We start from the raw sequence: 24,799 nt of genomic DNA on the forward strand, positions 1-24,799 counted from the left end.
ATCTTGAACGGTGTATTGCAAGCTCTATATCCTGAAAAATTTAGGGCACTGCTTAGTGAAGAAATATAAGTATGTAAAATTCTGAAATTACAGTATAATCTAAACAACATATGGATACCACTGTTAGGTCCACCAACTAGAACATCAGACCTCTGCAAAAATATGAGATCTTACTGCCCTCCAGTGACTGTCGCCTGCTGGGGGTTTAAGACCAAATGCTGCTACATACACAAGTGCTGGAACTAGGGGTGCTCGGAGTGCTGCCACAAGCCCTGGCTTGAAGTGGTGTCCATCATATAAAGGGTTTACAATTTGGTTTAATGGTTCTCAGCAACCCCACTATACAAATTGTTCCAGAGCCCCTAACTACATAATCAGAAATCTTTCACGGGTTGTTAGCCAATTATTGATAATGCACAGGAAAGACAATAACACACATTGTACAAATATCTGAATTTCATTAGTTCTCTTTACTATTGACTTTCCCTCAGTGGGATTTATTGTCAACATGAGAAGGCTTGCAATGTTACAGGATACAGCTGTCATGACTAACAATTAAGAGGTTGACAAGGAATGGGATATAATGTAGAATACTTGTGTCCCAGAGTCCATCTCTTTATTATATTTGTGTCCTTTTACTACTAGAAAGATTTAAACCATATCAGAAAAATTAATATTTCAGTTTTGTAACATTCTAGTCAATGTTTTATCAGCAGGTTTTGTACTTGTAGCAGAGTGGAGAATTTAGCAATAATAAAGAGAGTTTATTAACTCAGTTTATTAAAACAGGGTTCAAAAAAGAACTAGATAAATTCATGGAGGATCATGAATAACCATCAATGGCTATTAGCCAGGACGGACAGGGATGGTGTCCCTAGCCTCTGTTTGCCAGATGCTGGGAATGAGCGACGGGATTGATCACTTGATGATTACCTGTTCTGTTCATTCCCTCTAGGGCACCTGGCACTGGCCACTGTCGGAAGTCAGGATACTGAGCTAGATGGACCTTTGGTCTGGCCCAGTATGGCCATTCTTACGTTCGTATGAGTGTCTCCTTTTATTGAGTATTATATGAATGACTTTAGCAAGTCAACACAGTTGAAAGATACTAGGTGGCAACGGTTTCCCATTTTGTAGACTCTAAATAGCTATGGTTGTAGCAGCCAAGAACATCATTTGGAGTTTTACAGTCTGCAATGTAACAGGAGGACCCCAGCAATCAGAATTACTGGCTTCCTTTCTACTGCTAACATGGGACATGTGCCGTAGTTAAATGACTTTACATAGAATTACCAAAAGGCAGAATATAAAATTATTGTAAAATATTTGCAACCAGTAGTTTGTTATGAAAGTAGCTGGCATGTTACACGGTTATAGCACCTTCTAAAAATTCATCCAAAATAAGCAAGGATAAAATAAAATTGCGTTTAACTCTAAACAATACAAACTTAAAGAAGCTGAACTTTGAAAAGATCCTTCTTACTTGATGTGTCTTGTCTGCCATGGCTGAGTAACAATCTACTGAACACAGCCTTCGCTTTATAACTGCAACAGATGTAGTTAGAAAGACAAAATTGTTTCCCCCCCTACTGCTATATAATCTCCTGAGTCAGTGAAATAGTAACGTGAAGCCAATGTTGTACACAGGGGTCCTTGAATGGGTCTCATTCAGATGCTGGCTTGTTGTTCTGGTTTACCAACAACTTCATTTCTTGCTTATCTATGCTGGAATTGACACTGTCTGCCTCTTTTTCCTGCTCCGGTACACAAGTGCACCCCACAGGGATAGTGACGTAATCCTCTGTGTACACGTAGCGACCCCCAGCACAAGCTGAAGTGCGGCGCAAGATGACGGTTGGCATGTACACTGGGGTGCTGCGGAAGTGGAAATTCTCCTCGCCATAAATCCCAGTGAGACAGCCCTTGCACAGACAGTACGCTTCAGGAATGTATTTGGGATACCTTGTGGGATTGTAGGAAATTCTGCATGGAAGTAAATAATAAATATTCATTTCATGCTTTTATGTAAGCCAGCTGGAAAATATTATAACAAATGTTGACATCAAATCACATTATATAATGTGTTGGGGTTTTTGCCAGGCAAAACAGCTGTAGCAATTGCTGTCATGCTGCTTAGTTGTAAAGTGGAAAGAAAAAGTGCTGGGCAGCTTACTGACCTGACCAGGGTCTGGGACACGGAGATCTGACTTGCCTTAGTTTCTAAAACTGTCAGATCGAGACAGTCAGACACAGAACTGTTTTGAATCTTGAACTCAGCAGCAAAGTAAGGGGGCCACCAACAGGAGACTCTAACATGTTCAAAGCTTCAGGCTGTCTTTCACGGGGGTTTGCTGCAGCCACAGCTTTGAGGTAGAAATATCCTTTATTATCTACCACCCCTGGAGTTAGGCACCTTAGCCAGGTCAGCTGTTTTCCATAACCAATTAGAGAGCCTCCCCCAGTGGTTAGGGTACTCACCTGGGCTGTGAGAGAGCTGCTGATCTGGCCTGAGTTGATGCAGGTATTTGAACCCAGGTCTCCTGCAGGGTAGGCGAGTGACTGAACCACTAGGCTATTGGGCATTCTGGGATGCTAGCTCTCACTAGTGCCTGATGAAGCTGTTCCCATTATTTATACAAAGGGAACGGCTTCAATAGGAGAGACTGCAAAAGCTGCACCCCAGACTGCCCAATAGCTTGGTGACTAGGGCACTCTCCAGGGATGTGGAAGACTTGGGGTCAAGTCCCTGCTCCAAATCAGGCAGAGTGGAGATCCCAGGCTCTTGGGTAGCCTATGGCATGTGCCTGCCAGCCAGCCACAGAAATTCCCAAGCTGCTGCCCCCTGGCTGGGGAGTGTGTGAGTTAGGTGTGCTCTGAGCACACCTGCTGCAGCAGGCCCTGCTAGTGTGATAGGAAGGGGCATGAGAATCCTGCAGGGCTTAGACGTGAGCACAGGGCATGGAGCAGCTTGTTAGCTCTGGGACAGTGTCAGGAATTAGGCAGATTTGCCCACTGGTGGAAAGTTGGATGATTATGGGGATTTAGGTGCCTTCAGCATTACCTGGCAGCTGAGCAGGCATTTTGTGAATTTCAGTGGCATCTAAATAGGCAGTTGGCTAAGTCCCTCTGTGACTCTAGTTCCAACTGCCCAACTAGAGGTGAACTGCAAAACCAATTTTATTTTTTGCCCTCTCCTGCTATTTTATGAGGTGGCAGTTGTGTATTATTTTCATAGAACAATTTTTCTGAGGCAAAAATTAAGTTAGATTGAGGGCAGCTTGTAAATAAAGATTAAGCCACAGGTCAACTACCCTCACCTCCACATCCTTCCTCAAGAGCCACTTCTGCTCTGCCACCTACAAGAAATCAGCCACGCAATGATGGGTTAGTTGTAGATTCAGGGAGAACTGACTACTTAAACTATAAGAAAAGTCCATAGCCCAGAACTCCTAGTCAGACCCGGCGCTTGCCCTCTGGCAGGACCTGATCTCTGCTGAGTTGGCTTAGACTGTTTTATCAGAGGACCTTATGTAAAAGGAAAATGAATATGCAGAATTAGACTGTGGAACTCATTGTTACAGGATGTTATTAAGACAAGAAAACAAAAAATCATCACTAATAAAGTTTGCAGGTGACACAAAAATTGAGAGAGTGATAAATAATGAAGAGGTCAAGTCACTGATTCAGAGCCATTTGGATTGCTTGGTAAACTGGGGGCAAGGAAACTATATGTGTTTTAATATGGCTAAGTGTGAATGTATACCTCTAGAAATAAAGAAGGTAGGCCATGATTACAGGATGGGGGGAATCACAAAATCACAGTACTGGAAGGGACCTTGAGAGGTCATCTAGTCCAGTCCCCTGCACTCATGTCAGGACTAAGTATTATCTAGCCCATCCCTGACAGGTGTTAGTCTAACCTGCTCTTAAAAATCCCCAATGATGGAGATTCCACAACCTTCCTAGCAGGGCCAGCTCCAGCTTTTCTGCTGCTCCAAACAGCAAAAAAAAAAAGGAAGAAGAAGAGCGGCAGCACTTCGGTGGCAGCTAAATCGCGTCGCTTCTTCGGCAGTGGGGTCCTCCCTCTCTTCCCTTTCGGTGGCAATTCGGTGGCAGCTCAAAGAGGAAGAGAGGGAATGAGGGACCTGTCACCGAATTGCCTCCGAAGACCCGGACGTGTCGCCCCGATACCAGATGGAGTGCCGCCCCTTTGAATTGGCCACCCCAAGCACCTGCTTCCTACGCTGGTGCTGCTCCCTAGGCAATTTATTCCAGTGCTTAACCACCCTGACAGTTAGGAAGTTTTTCCTAATGTCCAACCTAAACCGCCCTTGCTGCAATTTAAGCCCATTGCTTCTTGTCCTATCCTCAGGTTAAGAAGAACAATTTTTCTCCCTCCTCCTTGTAACAACCTTTTATGTACTTTAAAACTGTTATCATGTCCCCCCCTCAGTCTTCTCTTCTCCAGACTACACAAAAACCCAATTTTTTCAATGTTTCCTCATAGGTCTGATTTGTGACTCTGAAAAAGACTTGAGGGTCATGGTGGATAATCAGCTGTACATGAGCTCCCAGTGTTACACTGTGGCCAAAAGAACTACTTTGACCCTGGGATGCATGAACAGGGGAATCTTGATGAAGAGCAGGGAGGTTATTTTATCTCTATATTTGGCAACTGCTGCTGAAATACTATCTCCAGTTTTGGTGCCCACCATTCAAGAAGGCCGTTGATAAATTGGAGCGGCTTCAGAGACGAGCCACAAGAATGAATAGAGGATTAGAAAACATGCCTTAGACCTTGTCTACATTGGCAAGTTTCTGCGCAGTAAAGCAGCTTTCTGTGATGTAACTCCTGAGGTCTACACACTGCCACGCCACTTCATGTTCAGAACCTGCACAGTTACAGCATTGTAACAATCCACCCCGACGAGAGGCATAGAGCTTTCTGCACCGGGGCTACAGTGCTGTGGTGCCAGTGAAGATACCCTGGTCGATTACAGCGCTGTGATTGGCCTCCGGGAGGTGTCCCACAATGCCTGTTTTTGCCTCTCTGGTCATCGGTTTGGACTCTACTGCTCTGCCCTCAGGTGACCAACTGTGAGCCCTGCCCCTTAAATTCCTTGGGAATTTTGAAAGTCCCTGTAGCAATGCGAAGACTCACCAGTTTGGCGCCTCCTGCTGGTCGTCCTGGGAATTAACTCTCCAGCTCTGAAGCACCATCTGTTGGCCGAAGTCCCGCTTGCCGTTGGCCCCCATGTCCCTCCCGGACCCCGGTGCCCCTTCCCTTGGGGTTCTGCCCTCTGCAGTAACCCCACAGTCTCTGAGTCACCTCTCCCAGGGGAACCCCCAACCCTCTATCCCACCTTGTCTCAGGGGCTACTGCCAGTCTCCATTTAGCCCCCACTCACTAGGGCAGACTGCAGTCTATAAACCACTCATCATCGGCAAGGGGGGGGTTGGACCTGCTGCCTTTGCCTACCCTGGGCTGCACCTCTGCAACCCCCGTACCTGCTTTGGGCCTTCAGCAAGGCCTCAGCCTGGGGAGTTGCCAGGCTGGAGCTCCCCAACTCCTCTGGCCTTCCCCCAGCGCTGCTCCACTCCAGGTACCCTTTTCTCCCAGGCAGCCCAGTTCTTCTTTCTCCAACAAGAGAGAGAGAGACTCTTTTTCAGCCTCTGACTCACAGCCCTTTTATAGGCAGGGCTGGCTTTAGGAACTGCGGGGCCCGATTCGAATACCCGGCAGTGGTCCGGGTCTTCGGCGGGTCCTTCACTCGCTCCGGGTCTTCCGCGGCACTGAAGGACCCGCCGCTGAAATGCTGCCGAAGACACGGAGCAAGTGAAGGACCCGCCACCGAAGACCCGGACCGCCGCCGAGTGAGTAAAAAAATTAAAAAGGCGCCTTAGGCGCGGGGCCCTCTTAGGCGCGGGGCCCGATTCCGGGAATTGGGGGAATCAACCTAAAACCGGCCCTGTTTATAGGGCCAGCTGTGGCTTGATTGGGGCATGGCCCCAGCTGTGGCTGCTTCCCCAATCAGCCTACCCTATTGGCTCCCTGGAGCAGCTCTTTCCCAGGGCTGTTTTAACCCCTTCGGGGCTGGAGCAGGGTAACCGCCCCACTACAGTCCCCTTCCTGTTTTCTTGTGTGCGGTGGTGTCAGCGCATCTTTCCAGGTGACCATGCCTGCTCCACGCACCAGGCGATCCCCTGCTTGGAACAATTCCAAGGTGCTGGACTTCATCTGCATTTGGGGAAAAGAGGCTGTTCAGTTCCAGCTGCACTCCAGGAATTATGATAGCTATGGTCAGATTTCATAATGTCTGACAGAAAGGGGCCATGACTGGGACACACTGCAGTGCAGGGTCAAAGTGAAGGAGCTGCGGAACGCCTACCACAAGGCACAGGAGGCAAACAGCCGCTCCGGTGCTGCGCCCATGAGCTGCCGGTTCTACAAAGTGCTGGATGCAATACTCAATGGCAACCCCACCTCCAATGCAAAGGCCACTGTAGCTACTTCCGTGGCTCACTTATCAGTCAAGAGTGGACCATTCCGTGGCTCACTTATCAGTCAAGAGTCGACCAAGCCAGGAGGAGGAAATCTTGGATGAGGATGTGGAGTGGGAGGGGGACCCAGAGGCAGAGGAAGACTCGGAGGTCAGAAATGCATGCAGCCAGGAGCTCTTCTCTATCCTGGAGGAGACTAGCCAGTCACAGCTGTCAGAGCTTGGCGAAGCGCAAACAGGAGAGGAGGCTCCTGGTAAGTGGCTTTGATTTTGGGAATTGCTGAAGCAAGTTGTTAGGGGCAGGAGGGTTGCAGAAAGCAGGCTTGTGTTTGTATGATGCGTGTACCACCACATGTCCAGTCTGAGTGGCGGCAGGGTGTTGATTGACTCCCTCACTTCGCAGGAATCTGAGACTCCATGAAACTCTCAAGGAGATACTGGGCAATCCGCTGCTGCAGGTTCTTTGGCAGAGCTGCTTTGTTTCTTGCCCCATTAAGGATAACGTTCCCACGCCACTCTGCCGTCACGGGGTGGGGGGGAGTGAGGCGACTATTGCTGCACACAGGCGAGCTGCATAAGGTCCAGTGCGGAAGCTGCAGTCTTGAAGAAGATACTCCCTTGATTCCCTGCTCACCCTCAGCAGTGAGATATCTTCCATAATAAACACAGCCTGTGGAAAATGTGGGGATAGAAATGATTATAAGGCCCCCCCCTACAGTGCTGGCTCTCCCCAAGAGCCACGTGTGCAGTACGGTCCTGGAACACTGATTTACCCAGCCCCTGCGGTTACTCACCATTTTGGGGGTCTTGTGGCGCATGGGTGCTTGCCTGGGGTCAGCCAGTTAGTAACAGTGTTTTAAATCACCGAATCAGTTGTCTCTGTGTTGCAAACAATACTGCTCCTGTAAAATGTTGCATTTTGGCTTCACAGATATGACCGTGGGAGCCCAGCCTCCCTCTTTATTATTGCCAGCTGAACAGCTGAGCAGAATTAGAAAGTGGCCATGAAGAACTAAAGAAGACTTTCTTCGTGATGTCATGATGCAGTCCATGGCCGAAAAATAAGAATTGAAGGAGTGGTAAGATAGCGAGAAGAGGGACCAAAAGGAGAACACGGTGCGCCAGAATGAAGCCACGGAGCAGCTCTTAAATGTTATGGAGCTCCAAGCGGACACGCTCCAGGAGATACCAGCACTGCAAACTGAGCAGCTCCACGCCCGCGCTCCCCTCCCAGCCGGTGTCGCAAAACTCTTTTCCATGCGCCCTCCAGACACTGCCAACACACTCTTATCAACCTCCTGGCTCCAGTCTGTACCTGCTGCATTCCACTCCTCCCCCATCACAGTCCAGCCCTGCGGACTCCCAGTACCCACTGCACTCAACACCCGTCCCTCTGCAGTTTAGCCCTGCTGAAATACAGTACCTGCTGCACTGTACTCCAAAGGAGAAGATTGGATATGATACTTGGACATACACAAATCTTTAACTGTCCCGGGACCCCACCTCCTCCTGGGACCCTCCCTTCCCCCTTCCCCCTCAGTGCTGATGTGGTTTTTTTTGTTTGTCTCTCTCCTCTGGTTGTTGTTTTTTAATAAAATAATTGTTTTGATTTGAAAGCAATCTTTATTCTATTAATTGAAAGCAAACAGAGCCTTGCAAAGCAATAGGCAATTTTCTTAAATCTTCATAGTGCATCGTCTGCACCAATCACAATCACCTCCTAGAATTACAAACACTACACTATTAGTGTCTTTCAGCTTCAAATTCTGCCTCAAGGCATCCCTGATCCTTATAGCCCAGTGCTGCGCCCCTCTAATAGCCCTGGTCTCTGGCTGTTCAAACTCAGCCTCCAGGTCCTGAGCCCCTGCGGTCAAGCCCTGAGTGAAGCTTTCATCCTTCCCTTCACAAATATTATGGAGCATACAGCACACAGCTATAAGCATAGGAATATTGTCATTGACCAGGTCCAGCGTCCCATTTAGGCAGCGCCAGTGTGCCTTTAAACAGCCAAACGCACACTCAAAAGTCATTCTCCACTTGCTCAGTCTGTTGTTGAACCACGCCTTGCTGCTGTCAAGGTGGCCCGTGTATGGCTTCATAAGCCACGACATTAAGGGATAGGCAGGGTCTCCCAGGATCACAATGGGCATTTCGACTTCCCCTATGGTGATCTTCTGGTCCAGGAAGGAAGTTCCTGCTTGCAGCTTCCTGAACAGGCCAGTGTTCTGAAAGATGCATGTGGCATGCACCTTTCCAGACCAGCCTGTGTTAATGGCCGTGAAACACTCACGGTGATCCACAAGTACCTGGAGCACCATTGAGAAATACCCCTTCTGATTAATGTACTCGGTGACTAGGTGGTCTGGTGCCAGACTTGGAATATGCATGCCATCTATCGCCCCTCCGTAGTTAGGGAAGCTCATTTGTGCAAAGCCATCCACAATGTCATGCATATTTCCCAGAGTCACAGTCTTTTGGAGCAGGATGCGATCAATGGCCCTGCACACTTCCGTCAACACAAGTCCAACGGGTAGACTTTCCCACTCCGAACTGGTTAGCGACCGATCAGTAGCAGTCTGGAGTAGCCAGCTTCCACAGTGCAATTGCCACACAATTCTCCAGTGACAGAGCAGCTCTCATTCTTGTGTCCTTGTGCCGCAGGGCTGGGGTGAGCTCATCAGACAGTCCCATGAATGTGGCTTTCCTCATCCAAAAGTTCTGCACCCACTGCTCATCATTCCAGACATGCATCACGATGTGATTCCACCACTCAGTGCTTGTTTCCTGAGCCCAAAAGCAACATTCCACTGTGGTCAGCACCTCCGTGAACGCACAAGCAATCTCGTGTTGTAGCTACTACACATGGCGAGATCAATGTCACCACTCCTCTTGCCTTTGTAGTTTAAGGACTAACTCCACTGCCACTCGTGACGTGTTAGAGCGAACAGCGTATTGGTCCACAGTGCGGGAGCCATTTCTGCAGACCGAAGAGGCAGAGCACACAGTACACAAACCGTTGAAAGATGGGCGCCAAATGCTGACGGAAGCACAGGGATTGCTGAGATACGAAGCAATGCATCACATGACCCCCTCCACCTTCCTACAACTCTTAGCAGAAGAGAAAAAGAGGAAGAGATGCTCTGTGGGATAGCTGCCCAGAGTGCACCGCTCCAAATAGTGCCGCAAGTGTGAACATGCTATTGTGCAGGCAGCTGACACACAACAGAGGTTTCCTTTCAGCTCTCTCTGAATGGCGCTGTCACTGCTGGTGCTGTAACTCTGGCAGTGTAGACATACCCTAAGATTGAGCTCCTTGAGTCAACCACTATATTTAGCTTAACAAAGAAAAGGTGAAGGCATGACGTGATTAGTCTGTAAGTATCTACACGGGAAACAAATATGTGATAATGGGCTCCTCAATCTAGCAGAGAAAGGTATAACACAATCCAATGGCTGGAAGTTGAAGCTAGCCCAGTTCAGACTGGAAATAAGGCACACATTTTCAACTATGAGAGTAATTAACCATTGGAACCACTTACCAAGGGTCATGGTGGATTCTCCATTACTGACAATTTGTAAATCAAGATTGGATGTTTTCTAAAAGATCTGTGCTAGGAATCATTTTGGGAAGTTCGTTGGCCTGTGTTATACCGAAGGTCAGACTAGATAATCACAATGGTCCCTTCTGGCCTTGGAATTTATGAATCTATGAATAAGAACTTAGGAAGAGTCAAAGACAGGTAGGATGTTTATTCAGATAATAAGAATATCCAGTTATAATAGTTAATGGTAAAAATAGAGTATTGGAAGAGAGGTAAAATCTCATGCTTCAGGATTTAAGCCAATCTCTAATTAAAAGGGATCATGATTAGACCTTCATGGAGGGCAGGCTACCTTACATCTGCTTACTCTGGGGTTCTTGTCCCTTTGTCTGAAATACCAGGTGCTGGCCACTGTTGGAGACAGGGTGCAAAACTAGATGGACCACGAATCTGATCCAGTCTGGCAACTCCTGTGTTCCTATACGAGAGTTAAAATTTCCCTCTTTATTGAAAAGAATGAAGACATTTACTCATGTATAATGCAAACTAAACTCATTACCTCCTTACAGTCTCTAAATTAACTAGTTGTAAGCTGACATGCTGGACTTCACATTGGTTGCCTGAACTACATTTCCCAGAATGCCACAGGCCTAGGGTCTAGGGTCACACCCACTTCCCAGATATAAAAGCCGCAGCCTGTTGGTGTATCTTTATTTTAAGGAGTATGCTGTGGTGGGTAGACTACAGGGATCCCCCTCAGACAGAAACACAACTGATTTCAACAGCCCCATAATAAGGTAAATTTTGGCAATCGATGCATACTTTGGGTTATACCATATGGTATGTTGTTGTCTCTTAAATGTTGGCTTTTCCCACAGAACATAAATAACTCCTTTAAACTCAAATGTCAACAATGTCACAGGCCTCTTGCAACCTTCCTCTTTCTCCACTATGCCTGCTCTCTTTCTTTGGGTAATACCTGTGTGTTTCAAAATTACCACAAGTCAGATCACCATGAAATAAAAAGATTTGGGACCAGGAAAAGGGGGATGATGAATAATCTTCATCTCTTACATTGATATATGTAAAACTCTCACCTCACACTGAGCTATGACCAGTAATTTCTATGCCACACACCTCTGCCACTTGATTTAGGTTGTTATTGGACCCCATGAAAGCACTTCATAGAATATCAGGGTTGGAAGGGACCTCAAGAGGTCATCTAGTCCAACGCCCTGCTCAAAGCAGGACCAATCCCCAACAGTTCCCTCAAGGATTAAACTCACAACCCTGGATTTAGCAGGCCAATGCTCAAACCACTGAGCTATCCCTCCTGCCTACTTCTTCACTGGCTAATAGAGGCTTCTTGCCTCATGCAAAGATATGAGTTTTTAGTTGTTTTTTACCTTCACTGATCCACCCTGAACTTTCCCCAAAAATATCCTCTAAGCAGAGGGGTATATATTCTCAATTTCATGGTGCGGGGGAAGGGCACTTGGGAAAGATAGATTGGATCAAAATGGGTGTTGTATGGAAAGTGTCTTACAATCTGAACTGTGGGGTTGCTACCTTAACTCCATAGTAATAAAAGGAAGGGAAGAAATCTGAGCTGATTCTGAGCCTGAATCCAAATTCTGGAAAGGTTTTGGAGCCGGACCAGAACTTCACGGCTGGTTTCACTCCATAAAATAGGCTGAAGCTAAACTCTGCACCCAAATGTCCCTGAACTTTGAATCTGGATCCAAGCTTCTGAGGCTTCAGCCCAAATCTTAATAGGAAACCTTTACTCTAAAGCCTCATTGTCTTTCTGTGCTTTGTCTCCTTTGGGGTGAATTGCTCAGAGATCACCAGGGCTGCTGTCATGAAAAGTCCGTCAGCTTTAATGTCTTCCTTTCATACAATCTGTGCCACTGCACACCTGTTCCTGTATTCATGTGTAGAACCTGAATGTTCACGTACAGAGTCCATGTACATCCTCAACTGTGGCAAATCAGTGTAGCTCCATTGCTCATAGGATTGCAATTCATAACATACTTGTTTCTTTCCCTAGAAAAGGACTAAAAATGTTTTATTTGTTTATAAGAAGTATCAGTACTGAATAGGTTGGGGCATGTTCTAATTTCACATGCACACTTTCCCACATGTGACTAAAGATGTGACCATGTAATCACTGTGTTATTGGTGGTTAATGCTAACTGGCCTTTAGGCAGCAGTTCAAACATACAGAAATGATCTCCTGGCAGTCAGCTGTACAAAAATGTTGTGTTTAATGTTTGTTCTAAATAAATTTAAATTCCCTACTGAACTGAAGCGGCTGGTGAAATGTGACTTGTTTTTGGCTTTGCTCTTTCTCGTGACCCTGTTGAGTGCTTTGAGAGCTCCCAATGAAAAGCAAACTTCCTGCTGTTTGCTTAGTATGATTGCAAACTTTGAAAGGCCACTTTGTCAGAAGGGGCAACACTTGCAAAGCATTGACTTGTCTAAAGATTTGGTTGTCCTATAGTGCTGTGCCTGTAGGTGATCTTCATAATCCTACTTTATCACTTATGTTGCACTTTACAATTTCCGAGCGCTTTACATGCACTCTGTCAGATTCAGTGCTGGGATGAGCACCTGCAATCCCGCAGAATTGCAAAGTCAGTGTCAGTGTGTCCGTTCACACCAGCAGTCGATTGTCCAATATATATGTGAAACAAATTAAGTGTAAAGTGAATTAACTAAAGAACTCTACAACACTTCCAGTAGAGAAGTAGGTACCTCTCCATAACAAAACTAGCACCATTGAAATCTCCACCCTGTAAACTGTTCAGAATGTTCAGTAATAGGAGGATGCTCTGCATTCTAGAACTCTGATAAGGTCCAGTTGATCATTACACAGATGCATTAAAGTAAGGATCTGATTAATAGCAGATTTGTGTTCTGCGGCACCTCTGTGCTATTTCACTGTATCATACGATAATGCTGAACTCTGTAAAATATCCTGGATATGGTGCTTGAAAAAGTCAATGGAAGTTTACTCACAAGAAAAATCCCTTCCCTTGTATAATTTCTTTTAAAGTACTGCAGTTTTTTAAGCCAGCCTGAGCCTCAGTTAGCAAAGATGAAGATGGATTTCCTCCTGTAATTCTTTACTAGAATTTTAAATACATGAGCACTAAAACTGGCATTTTTATAGAGAGAAAAATCATTTGTAAAAAACAAAACAAACACACTAATAAAAACCATTATCACTTGGAAGAGGGATGACTGAACATTAGATTATAATAAGTGTATGAAGAAGAGGGTATTAGAAAGTAAAGGATATTCATCACCTTCTCCGTATGGGAAGCAGGACAAGACTCCAACAGGAGATCAAATCACAATTGGTGCTGCTGTAGTAAAATTCCATCTGACTCCTACCTTAAATATTTTGTTGTACTAAATGTTATTCAGCAGGACTCAGCGGGGGAATAGGATGGCCAAGAGGAACCCAGCAATTTAGCTCCTGTTTAGGAAATTTTGGAGATGTTTGTTAATATATTCATCTTAGGGTATATCTTACTATGTAACCCACTGCTGAAGTAATAACCTGAAGTATGTTGTAAAAAGGAGATGGTGATTATTTAATTAACAATGACAACGAGCCTGATATTGTACAGAACACAAAAATAAAGGCAGGCTAAGGCCTTAAACCTGCTTCAGGATCCACTAGTGTGGACACTTTCCCCCAGGCCTGGGGGCTGCAGAAGCTGATCCTGATGCAGGATCGGGTCCTAAGAGACAGACACAGAGAGGCTATACTGGGGAATCCAGAGGTGAGAGGGACTTCATGGTTGTTTTTGTGTAATGTATCTAGCCACTTCTTGTGGGACTCAGGGAGAAATGGATTTTTTGGAGAGACTTGAATACATTCCTACCAATCAGCTATAAATGATTATTACACTATTTATATACTGGAGGATAAAAACAAATCTGATTAATACACCTGCCTTATTGGAATGCCTCATGCACCCACAACTAACTATTGGATGGACATTTTGCCATGGATGTCAGGGGGACCAGGATATACCATGATTCCGAGACTGAAGATCAGATCCTGCAAACATTTAGTTGTGTGTAACTTTACTCGTTGTGTGGCTCTGCTCACATGAAGAAAGCTGCTCATGTGTCTGTTGATACAAGTTTAGTGTGTGGGGCTTCTCTTACTTTAAGTGAGCGCAGCCCCTTCTGTTCAGGGCAAGCAGCACTTTGCAGGTGGCAAACCAAGCACTAGTACCAATGTTACTGAAGCAGTGCTAAACTTGAGCAATGACCAAGAAGCACAGGCCTTGCCAGCTCCTCCTAAAAGCAGATGTCAGTTGACCCCAATGCATATTCATGTAATATCCTTAGAAAGGAAGAGCAGTCCCTGAGTAGACATATGACCCTCCAGAGCACAGGCAACCTGCAGGGCTCACTGTTCACAGGAGCTCTTGCGGTAAGCATGGATAATTCTGGGCCCCATCTTGTGAAGTGCTCAGCAAATCCAGTGAGATCCTGAGCGTGCTCAATTCCCATTGACTTTAATTTAGTGACTTCAGTTTACTGGCTCTTTATAGCTCTGCAAAGTAACAGTGATATGGGTAATTAAATTTCATGCGACAGGTCGTATACTGATCTTCTTTGGCCAGCAGGATGGGATTTCAATATTAGGCAGATGTACTTTTATGCATCCCCCCTCCAACAGCCTCCCCCTGAAGCACCACGGGTTAGGTACTGCCAGCAGCGAGATCCTGGACCAGATGGGCCTATGGTCTGATCCATATGGCAACTCGTGTGTTTTGGAGGGGTAGCAAGCCAAAAAATGATGTAAGTCTTGATGTTTGCATAAGCAAATGAAGGACCAAAGGATAGGAAAGCAGTAATAAATGCATAACAAAGATAAGGGAAGAGGCTGCAGATGGATCGTGCATGCATCCTTACAGCCTAAGTTGATTGCTTTGAAAATATATCTGTGTAGATGGATATAGAATTACACACTTGGATGAGGGATGTGGTAGGTGAGTGTCAGACACTAGGATTTCAGTGCAGCATTTGATTCTTTCTCAGGAACTCTTATATGACAAATCCCAGGTGGTTTGGTTTGGAATGCTGTCATGTGAACTGAGAGATTAAATAAGGAACTGTGATAAATGGCAGTGTGCTGAGCTGGGGGCAGGTGTCCTGGGAGGTACTACAGGGCTTGGAGCTAGGCCTGGACTGACTTAACCTCTTCATTATTCATGATGGGGGATAGAATTAATGATGGGGGTATAAACAGGATGTTAATGATAATGAAATCTGCAGATGCTGCTGCATTGAGAGCTGCTGCAAATACCAAATGAAGACAGAGAAATAATACCAAAGATCCCAGACAGATTAAAATCAGGGGCAGAAACATAAATTTGGGAAAAACTAAGCTAATGCACCCGGAAAGAAAAAAAAATCTATAATGTAGCTCTTGAATGGCAGAGAGAAAACTGGAGAGCACTAAGGCTGCTAGACGTCAGGGTGACAGTGTGTTTGTGGCAAAATCTGAGCGTTTTTAGACCTGCATGTTCAGTGGTGTCATGTCACAGAGTAGGGGAAGGGACAATCCCTCTGCATGCAGCACCAGTGTGATCATACCTTGGACTCTACACTCACTTCAGGGCAGGCACCCTGCCACCAGAAAAACACTGGCAACTTAGCGGAAATTAGAGCAACAAATGATGATCAGATTGATGGCGGGCAGTGGCTTGCAAGGAAAGTTAGAGAGAAGCTAGGCTAAGAGGCTGCTAAAGTGGGGATGATCATTATCTACAACAGGGGCGGGCAAACTTTTTGGCCCAAGGGCCACATTGGGGAATAGAAATTGTATGGTAGGCCATAAATGCTCAGAAAATTGGGGTTGGGGTGTGGGGGGGGCTCTGACTGGGGGTGTTGGCTCCGGGGTGGGGCCAGAAATGGGGAGTTCAGGGTGTGGGAGGAGGCTCGGGCTGGGGCGGGGGGGGTGAGGGGTGTGTGTGAGGGGGTGAGGGCTCCAGCTGGGGGTGTGGGCTCTGGGGTGGAGCTGGGGATGAGGGGTTTGGGGTTTAGGAGGGTGCTCTGGGCTGGGACCGAGGAGTTTGAAGGGGGGATAAGGGCTGGGACGGGGGTGCAGGAAGGGGTGCAGGTTCTGGCTGGGGGTGCGGTCTCTGGGGTCGGGCTGGGGATGAGGGGTTTGGGGTTTAGGAGGGCGGTCTGGGATGGGATCAAGGGGTTTGGAGAGCAGGAGCGGGATCAGGTCTGGGGCAGAGGGTTGGGCCATGGGGAGAGGCTCAGGGGGTGCAGGCTGTGAGCGGCGCTTACCTCAAGCGGCTCCGGAAGCAGCAGCATGTCCTTTCTCCGGCTCTGCACGCTGCCCCGTCCGCAAGCACTGTCCCCACAGCTCCCATTGGTGTGCATAGGAGCTGGAGCGGAGCCACGCTGGGTCCAGGAGCCACGTGGTCTGGCCGCCAACGTAATGCCCCGGCCAGAGTGCTGGAGCGGAGTCGAGCCGTTGGTGCAGCTCGCAGGCCAGCTTAAAACTGCTTGCGGGCCGGATTCGGCCTGCAGGCTGTAGTTTGCCCACCCCGGTCTACAATGACTCAAAGAATGAAAAATATCAAAGAGGGAGAGGAAATATTTAGGGTGGCACTTGCAAAGCTAGATAACCACTGCAACAACTTACCCAGGGGTATGGTGGATACTCCATCACTTGAAATCTTTAAATCAAGATTGCATATCCTTTTAAAAGATATGCTGTTGCTCAAACAGTTACGGGCTGGATTCAGGCATTACGGGGTTAAATTCTATGGCCTGTGATACATAGAAGGCCAGACTAGATGAGCTAATAATCCCTTCTGGACTCAGACGTCTATGAAATCACAGACTGACATTAAGAATTTACAGTACCATAGACAGTAGAGGACAAGAGAATATATGTCTTAAATAAGATAATACATTTTTATTGTTTATCGTATGATGGCTCCTGGAGCCCCATTATAGTAATGATCTAATAAGACTGAATATCAGGCAAATTTTCCTGCCAACTAGATCTAGTTTTAGGCAGTGAATGCTAGGTCTCTGCATCACTGGGCCAGTAGTTTGCAGGACAGCCCCAGGATTCCCCTCCAATCATGTATTATTTTCAAACATTCTTTTGCCTTCATTCTGAGCTCCAATTGAAAATTTAAACTAAAAATAAAAAAACAGTTGTTATAAAACATGGGGGGCTTCTCTGTTGTTCAACACAAGCTGCCCTCAAGGTTGGGAGGAACTCCCCAAAGCCACCTCTTTGTCTTCCTTCAAAACCCTCTTCAAAATTCTCCTTTGCCATGATGCTGACAAAAAGTGTGAGGCCAATGACGTGCAGAGACCACTGCCTCTCTCACTAACCAATACTAGCTCACTGTTTCCTTGTGCTCCCAGTCTGACTGTATCCATCTGTTGTCTCTTGTCTTATACCAAGAATAGCTTGTAAACCCTTGGGGGCAGGGAATGTCTTTTTGTTCTGTGTTTGTACGGTGCCTAGCACACTGGGGTCCTGGCCCCTGACTGGGGCTCTTAGGTGACACAGGAATACAATACTGTAAATAAATATTAAAAGTCTAGGGTTACTTGAATGGCTAGAGAGAGGTTGGGGCTGTCTGACTGGCACAGTCTGAGATGTCTGGAGGAGGATTTATGGCTTTATGATCCCCCTTTTCCTAAGACTGGCCCCATTCCTGTGGTTGGTGCTGGGTGAACAGACGGCTATACCTGTGCTGAGATCCACTGAAGTCAAAGAAGTCTGTCCACACAGATACGATGGCAGAATTGAGGCCTTGCTTTGTTGTTGTTATCCCAGGTAGAACAACATCCTGAGAGGACCAATATATGGCAGAACAAATGGGTGTGAAAAGAACAGTACTTGTGGCACCTTAGAGACTAACAAATTTATTAGAGCATAAGCTTTCGTGGGCTACAGCCCACTTCTTCGGATGCATATATAGCCCACGAAAGCTTATGCTCTAATAAATTTGTTAGTCTCTAAGGTGCCACAAGTACTCCTGTTCTTTTTGCGGATACAGACTAACACGGCCGCTACTCTGAAATGGGTGTGAGTTAGTTAAGTTATTGGTATATGCTATTCTCAGCATTTCAACATATTTGGGGTTTCTGTGTATTTTTTATGTAGCTATAAAAAAAATCCTCAATGTTTACAAGAAAATGTAATATTCCTAAATACGAGTTTGTCTATAAAGGCCTCATTGAGCAAATGAACTGTTTTTATCTCACATGGGATTATTTTTTGAGCTAAAAACAAGCAGGGAACATGCCACAAAGTAAATATTTATTGGAGGTCCTTAATGAGGTGGTATTTTTATCTTCAAGCCTGCTGCCCGACTGTGACTTTGTCCTTTAATCAGAGCATCATAACAGGAGCACGTATGAAATTTAAAGAGAAATACAAGTTCTTTTGGGTTTGGGCTTGTTTTTAACTCTCTATTGTTCAATCTCCTTTTAGAAGATTGAAAATAAAGGACCCAGTCCTCTATTCCTTCTTCAGACACAATGCCCAGAGAAGTACAGGGGACAGGATCATAGCTTGTTTTCAATGCTTTAAAAAACTCATTTTATTTTACTTCCTTGTGTGTGGCCTGGCATCCTGAGAGAGAGAAGCCAACCCCTTTGTAGTGGGGAATGTGAAGGTACCTCCTTGGAACATCATAACTGTAAACATGGCACACGTTGCACTTGGATGCATTTTAGATCCCAGGACAGGGTCTGGGCTTAACGATACTAACTGCTATGAAATGCATGGATCTCACTGTTATGCTGTGTCCACACACACACTTTCACTATTAGTTTTTTTAAAATATCTTTGTTACTCAACAGGATTATCACCCATAGCCCCATGGGGGCTTCTGACCTAAATCAAGGCATTGTGAAAGCACAGGGCCTCCTGCCTCCTCATCCTGATCTTTTCTGGATTTCTCAAAATCGCCGAGTTTCAGTGGGGAAAACCCCTTCTGTCAGAGTGAGAGTGGCTGCCCCAAAAGGAAGGATCAGATAGCATTACCAAACCCCTACACTGGAGTAATCTACACAAAAGACAATGTGGACCTAAATTTCAGCTTAACTTTCCGATTCCAGGCTGTTTTCAGGGCCAGCAGTCAGGAAAAATACCTTTTTATTTCTGAGTTTCAGATATGGTACGGAGGATCTTAAGAGTCAAGCATGAAGCCCCATGGTATTGCTGATACTGAGGGTTTGTCTCCACTACCAGCTAAATTGGCACTGCTGCAATCGATGCAGCAGCGTCAATTCAGCGGGTCTGGTGAAGACATGATAAGTCGATGGGAGAATGCTCTCCTGTTGACTTCAGTACTCCACCTCCCTGAGAGGCCGAAGCTGTGTCAACAGGGGAGTGTCTCCCGCCGATATAGTGCGGTGTAGTCGATCTAAGTTACATCGACTTCAGTTACATCGACTTCAGTTACATAACTTAACTAGTGTAACTTAGATCAACTTACCTCGTTAGTGTAGACAAGGCCTAAGTCGTCATTTAGAGTATAACTGCACTTTAGGATATGGTAGCTTTTCTTTATTTAGTAACAGATTTTTTTTTAAGTGTACAGTAATGTCTCTCTCTTTGAGGAAATCATTTTAAAATATTAATGGTTCCCACCATTGTTGGTGTTCTGCTCCTGCTTTCTTCATAGTTTATTTTTTCTGCTAAAGGCCAAATGCCTCCTAAATGTTTAACTTTACCTTGGATTGGATTTCCTTTATTTATTTTCAGTGAAATGTTAGGTAATCGAGTCATGTTTCCACCCACATTTCTCTCATGCACGTATCTGTTATTTCCTGCTGTAACTGAAAAAATAAATGTACTGAAAATTCAGAGCTCTTCACTGAAGAGGTTACTGTCCCTTAGTCCCAGTCTATGTCGTTATATCAGATTCCTGCACTGTCCTAGGCTCTGACTGCCAGTCAGATGCTTCCTTTCACAAGGTGCAGTTTATTAAACAGGAAAGATTGTGTAATTTGTAACTACCGTTCCCTTTCCAACGGCATCTATATCATGTCCGACCTGGTATAAACCTTCATTTCAATTAGGAGTGTAAGAGTGCTCCTAAACTACATGTTTCAGAGTAACAGCCGTGTTAGTCTGTATCTGCAAAAAGAAGAACAGGAGTACTTGTGGCACCTTAGAGACTAACAAATTTATTAGAGCATAAGCTTTCGTGGACTACAGCCCACTTCTGACTTGACCAATTGTGGGTGTGTACCTCCATGGAACAGCTGCAAAATTATGGGGGATTCTTGGTGGCAGTTTTACAGGAGAGAGTTGATTCTGCATGGGGCAGTGTGTACCAAGTGCCACCTTCGGATGGTGGTGAAAAACTTTCTATTTAAGAAAAAAGCTTAATGTCAACTCTATTTCCTTGTTCACTTCTCTTTCTAGCCTGTTTTATGCATTTCTCTTGCAGCTTTATATTTTTACCTCACACTGCACTATTTTCTAGCATATTTTAATTCTTTAAATCTCTTTGTCTGTTTTTTTTCTAATATCTTTTAACCACTGCGCTCCCCAAGATGATTCCTCACACCTCAGGATCAATGCTACTGAACCCAGCCTTCGGCCCGACACTTAGTTCTTCCGTCACTGCAGAGCAGCAGGCCAGGCCATTCACACCCAACTGCAACATCAAAGGAAAGTCAAAGTGACTCCTGAGTCAGCACTGACAGCAGGTGGGGAAGTGAGTGGGCTTCAGCCTTTTTCTTGGGGGGGAACACGGGACCTTGACATTATTGTCAATGTTAGGAGTAAAATCCTGGCCCCATTGAAGCCCATGGCAAAGCATCCATAGGGCCAGTATTTCACTCCAAGAGTTTACACTCTTGTGTGTTCCAGCATCACTACTCCATGTGCAAATTATTGTGAGACATTCTCTTAGAGACTGATGCTCAACACATCTCTGTTCTGGGAGGCTTGTCTGAATGGAGCTAGGTCCTTACATGAAAAGTAGAATCATGCCACAAAGTTACAGAAACCTTTATGCATGTTAATTAAGGAATCTCAGGTTTTCAGAGGTGTAGATTTTAAGCCCACAAGGGACCGTTATGATAATCTAGTCTGACCACCTGCATAATATGGACCCATAGAGCCTCACCGCAGCAACTTCTGCATCAAGCCCATAACTTCCTACTGAGCTAGCACTTATCTCCCAGAAAGACATCCTGTCTTCATTCCAGCCTTCCTTCTCTACCTGCCTTTGTTGTGCTCTGTGCCAGGGGAACAACTCTGATCTGACAAGAAACTCGGCCTGTGAAGAAGACCATGGCAGCGGTGGCCCCATAATCCCCACACTTGGCTTATGACACCCTTGCGAGTGTAGCAAAGTAAATAAGGGCTCTAGTCACCTGTAAGACCAGGGGGAGACGCTGTGCAGGTTGATAGGGAGGCGGTACTTTTTCTCAGTGGCTGCTCTGCCCCCTGCCGGACAGCTCATGTTATGTTCTTTCTCCAGCGGTTCCAGCTGCAGGGTGTGGTGGAAGGCGCTGAGCATGCCCGCGGTGAGCCTCCCGTACAGCTGTTCCAGCAGCTCCTCCGGCCGATCGGCGCAGGTTCGAGTCCGCACCGGGCGCCTGTTCACCTTGAAGGCCTCGGATGTGGGGTGACCCAGCCCAGCGAGGAGAAGAGCTGCCAGCAGCACCCAGCCCTATAACAACACAGCGAGAAACGACGCTTCCTCGTGGGCTGCTGCCTCCTTCCTGCCCTGCCCGCCAGGCCGCGCGTTCCTATGGCCCCTGCCCAGCGGCCGCCCCTGTAATCCCCGGGGCCGGCGCCGGGCGATTCGTGGGAGTTGGGGGCACGTCTCTGTCCCCGAATCCAGCGCCCCTCTCCCCCCTAGAGGAGCCCCCACTGCACAGCGCTCTCCGCTCCCCTGGCACCGACCGAGAGCGCAGCTCCGCTGCCTCCAAATCCCCCTGCCGGGTTCAGCTCATCCCAGCCCTTTGGAAACGCATCTGATCTGTAGCGCTGCAGCTTTTACTGCCCCCCGCTCCCCCCTCCCCCGTTACCCTGGCTCTGAATCAGCCCGCGCCAAACGGGAACGAGCCCCAAGGCATCAGCTGGCAAAAGAGAGTGTGTATATGTGTGTGTGTGTGTGTGTGTGTGGGGGGGGGGGGGGGCGTTGATCGCAAGACGGAACCACAAGTGTCTGCCCGATCGTCTGCTTCCCCTGGCACCGTATAACGGAGCCGACCCGTTGCCCTCCCCCCGCCCTTACCTGGCCTTGCTGCATGGTGGGACTGGGCTCAGGCGAGCCTGGCCGCGGGAGCTCGCCGATGACAGCGCCGGGGTGTTAGAGACCCGGACTCGCTCGGTGGAGGAGCTGGAGCGAATGTTGGACAAGTGCCCCGCGGCTCGCTGCAGCGCCCCGGGTGCCAAGAACATTTTAGACGCTCACAGCGGAGGCTAATTTTCAAAGCCTCGAGCTCGCCTGTCCTGGCGTATGGGGAGGAGTGGGGAGGGTCAATGAGCCCATGTCCGAATATGGCAAGCACCCAAGGACGCTGCGCTGAGCAGTGCCAGGCGAAGGGAACAGCTGGGTCTACCTGGCTCCTGCCAGATGCTGCCCGTGTCAAAAGCCAAGCCCCTAAAATTGTAACGTCAAAACAGAGACCCGGCTTAATTGCCCCCGATGCTCCGAAACCCGCGCCCCGCTGCATCCGGAGCATAAGCCCTGCAAAAACCCGGATCCGGCACCTGGAGCTGCTGGATCCCGCCATATTTTGGGCCCTAACCTGCAAATTCTAATGCTTGACTGGGGAACATGTCCATCTTCTCCTACTGCACTTAGTAGTTTGGAACAGGCGCGAGCACCACAAAAAAAAAATCAGTGATGGCCCCTGGATCTGGATGGATTTGGCGCTTTTGGGCCCCAAATCACAATCTGTACAATCATGGACATGGAAAACAAACCGAGCCACTCTTACTTCACCTGGGCGCGGCTGCATCATGGTGCACTGTACATGCACCGCATGGCTACTGCTGATTCTAACATTCAATTGAAACGTGTTTAAAATTAATCTGAAAGATGTCTCAGGCTCCACACTGCTTTGAAAAGTTCACTCAAGAGCCAACTACTGTAGCTACCACACATAATGTGATCAGTCCCTCTGCAAAATATGTGTGCAAGGGCTTGCAATTTAGCTGTATCTAGAAAGATCAAGATAGGAACTCTGGGCTGCTATAGCTTCCCTGGAACACAGTAGCTTGGAACAGAGTCCTTTAATATACAAGATCCTGGTCTAACCAGAAGGTAACACTTTGTGGGCCTAAATGGAAAAATAGGTACAGCTCTCCTGGATCCAGGCCCATATGTGGGCTTTTCAAGTGTGGCAGAAGGCTCATTTCATATGGGACCAGGAGCCGCTGGGCTTGGTCTCTATGTAGTAGAATTTAGAGGTTGGTGGCCCCAAAAATTCTGCATTTGGCATGGTCCAGGGGTACCATATGTTTCTGCATTGCTCTTGCATGGGGTTGTGCCAGAACCTGTGCTTTCTGTTATCTATTTTGATGGTAAAGTTTGGGGGGATTGGTACCCCAAAATAGTAGGACCCAGCAGGCTCCAGGTGCTGGCTATGTATCTTTGCAGAACCACTAAAGAGGGGTGCATTGGGGCAGGGGGTCTGGATTTTCCCCCCAGTAAATTTGGAGCAGTTGCACTTCTCTATGTAAGTGGGATTGGAATCTGTAAAACTAGCTGGCTGTAGGCAGCAGATCTATCTTGTGTTTGTTGTGGTGCTGTACCACTTCGCTGAATGGTCTGGATTTTTGGTGCACTAATGGCTGCTTCATTTTTCTTGCATTTAGCCTGTAGAATTGGGGGACAGAGAGTTGAAAGTTTGGCAGGATATATACAGTATCCAAGGGAGGAGGGATAGCTCAGTGGTTTGAGCATTGGCCTGCTAAACCCAGGGTTGTGAGTTCCCTCCTTGAGGGGACCACTTAGGGATCTGGGGCAAAATCAGTACTTGGTCCTGCTAGTGAAGGCAGGGGGCTGGACTCAAAGATCTTTTGGGGTCCCTTCCAGCTCTATGAGAGAGATATATGTCCATGTTTTACCATTCCTGTTGGGCTGGGAGGCATCAGCATCCAGATTTTCCTAGTGAAGCAGAAGTGGCTATGTTCACTTTCTATCTATTTTGCCTTGGGACCCAAAATTGCCCAACTGGGGTTTTGCCGTGCACATGCTCTAAATTCCAGAATATGTATGTGCACTAGGAGCAGCAAGGCTAATTCTCTATTTAGACATTTGAATTTGGGGGCTTGAGGCTGAAAATGTGGCTGGATCTAGGTTTTTGTAACCCTCCTGCACTAGCCTCCATTGAGGTCAGGATTGTTTTGGTGCAGAGCCATTTAGAATTGCTCTTTATTTGGATGGTATAATTTGGGAAGTTGGGCCAAAGAATGGCAGGATTCAGACAGATCCAGCTTTTATCTTTTCCCAAAAAGATTATCAGAAAAGCACTTTGGAATTGCTTTCAGTCTACATTCATATGGGAGAAATGAAAGGAACAGTTAGTTTATACACATGAAGCTCTACAGGTCAGAATAGAAAGATTGTGTCACTGCTGCCTTCAGAGTATGGATGGTGGAGATTCTAAGCAATGAGTACAAGCCTGATTGCAAATGGCTGAAATAATTCTTAGCGACCATAGACTAGGATCAGCACTTCAGAGCCAAACACCTTAGAACGGGAT

At 46.8% G+C, this 24,799-nt stretch overlaps 1 protein-coding gene across 1 annotated transcript; it reads right to left on the reverse strand.

The window, feature by feature from the left end:
• Positions 1-917: 917 nt before the first annotated feature.
• IL17D (interleukin 17D) lies at positions 918-22,544 on the reverse strand. Its single transcript, XM_034758778.1, has 3 exons — positions 22,321-22,544; positions 21,452-21,750; positions 918-1,983 (listed from the first exon to the last, which is right to left on the reverse strand). Exons 1-3 carry the CDS (start codon positions 22,333-22,335, stop codon positions 1,665-1,667), a joined length of 633 nt encoding a protein of 210 aa, XP_034614669.1. The 5' UTR covers positions 22,336-22,544; the 3' UTR covers positions 918-1,664.
• Between the last annotated feature and the right edge of the window lie 2,255 nt (positions 22,545-24,799).

The sequence above is a fragment of the Trachemys scripta genome, chromosome 1, assembly GCF_013100865.1.
Source record: "Trachemys scripta elegans isolate TJP31775 chromosome 1, CAS_Tse_1.0, whole genome shotgun sequence".
NCBI classification, from domain to species: Eukaryota; Metazoa; Chordata; order Testudines; family Emydidae; genus Trachemys; species Trachemys scripta.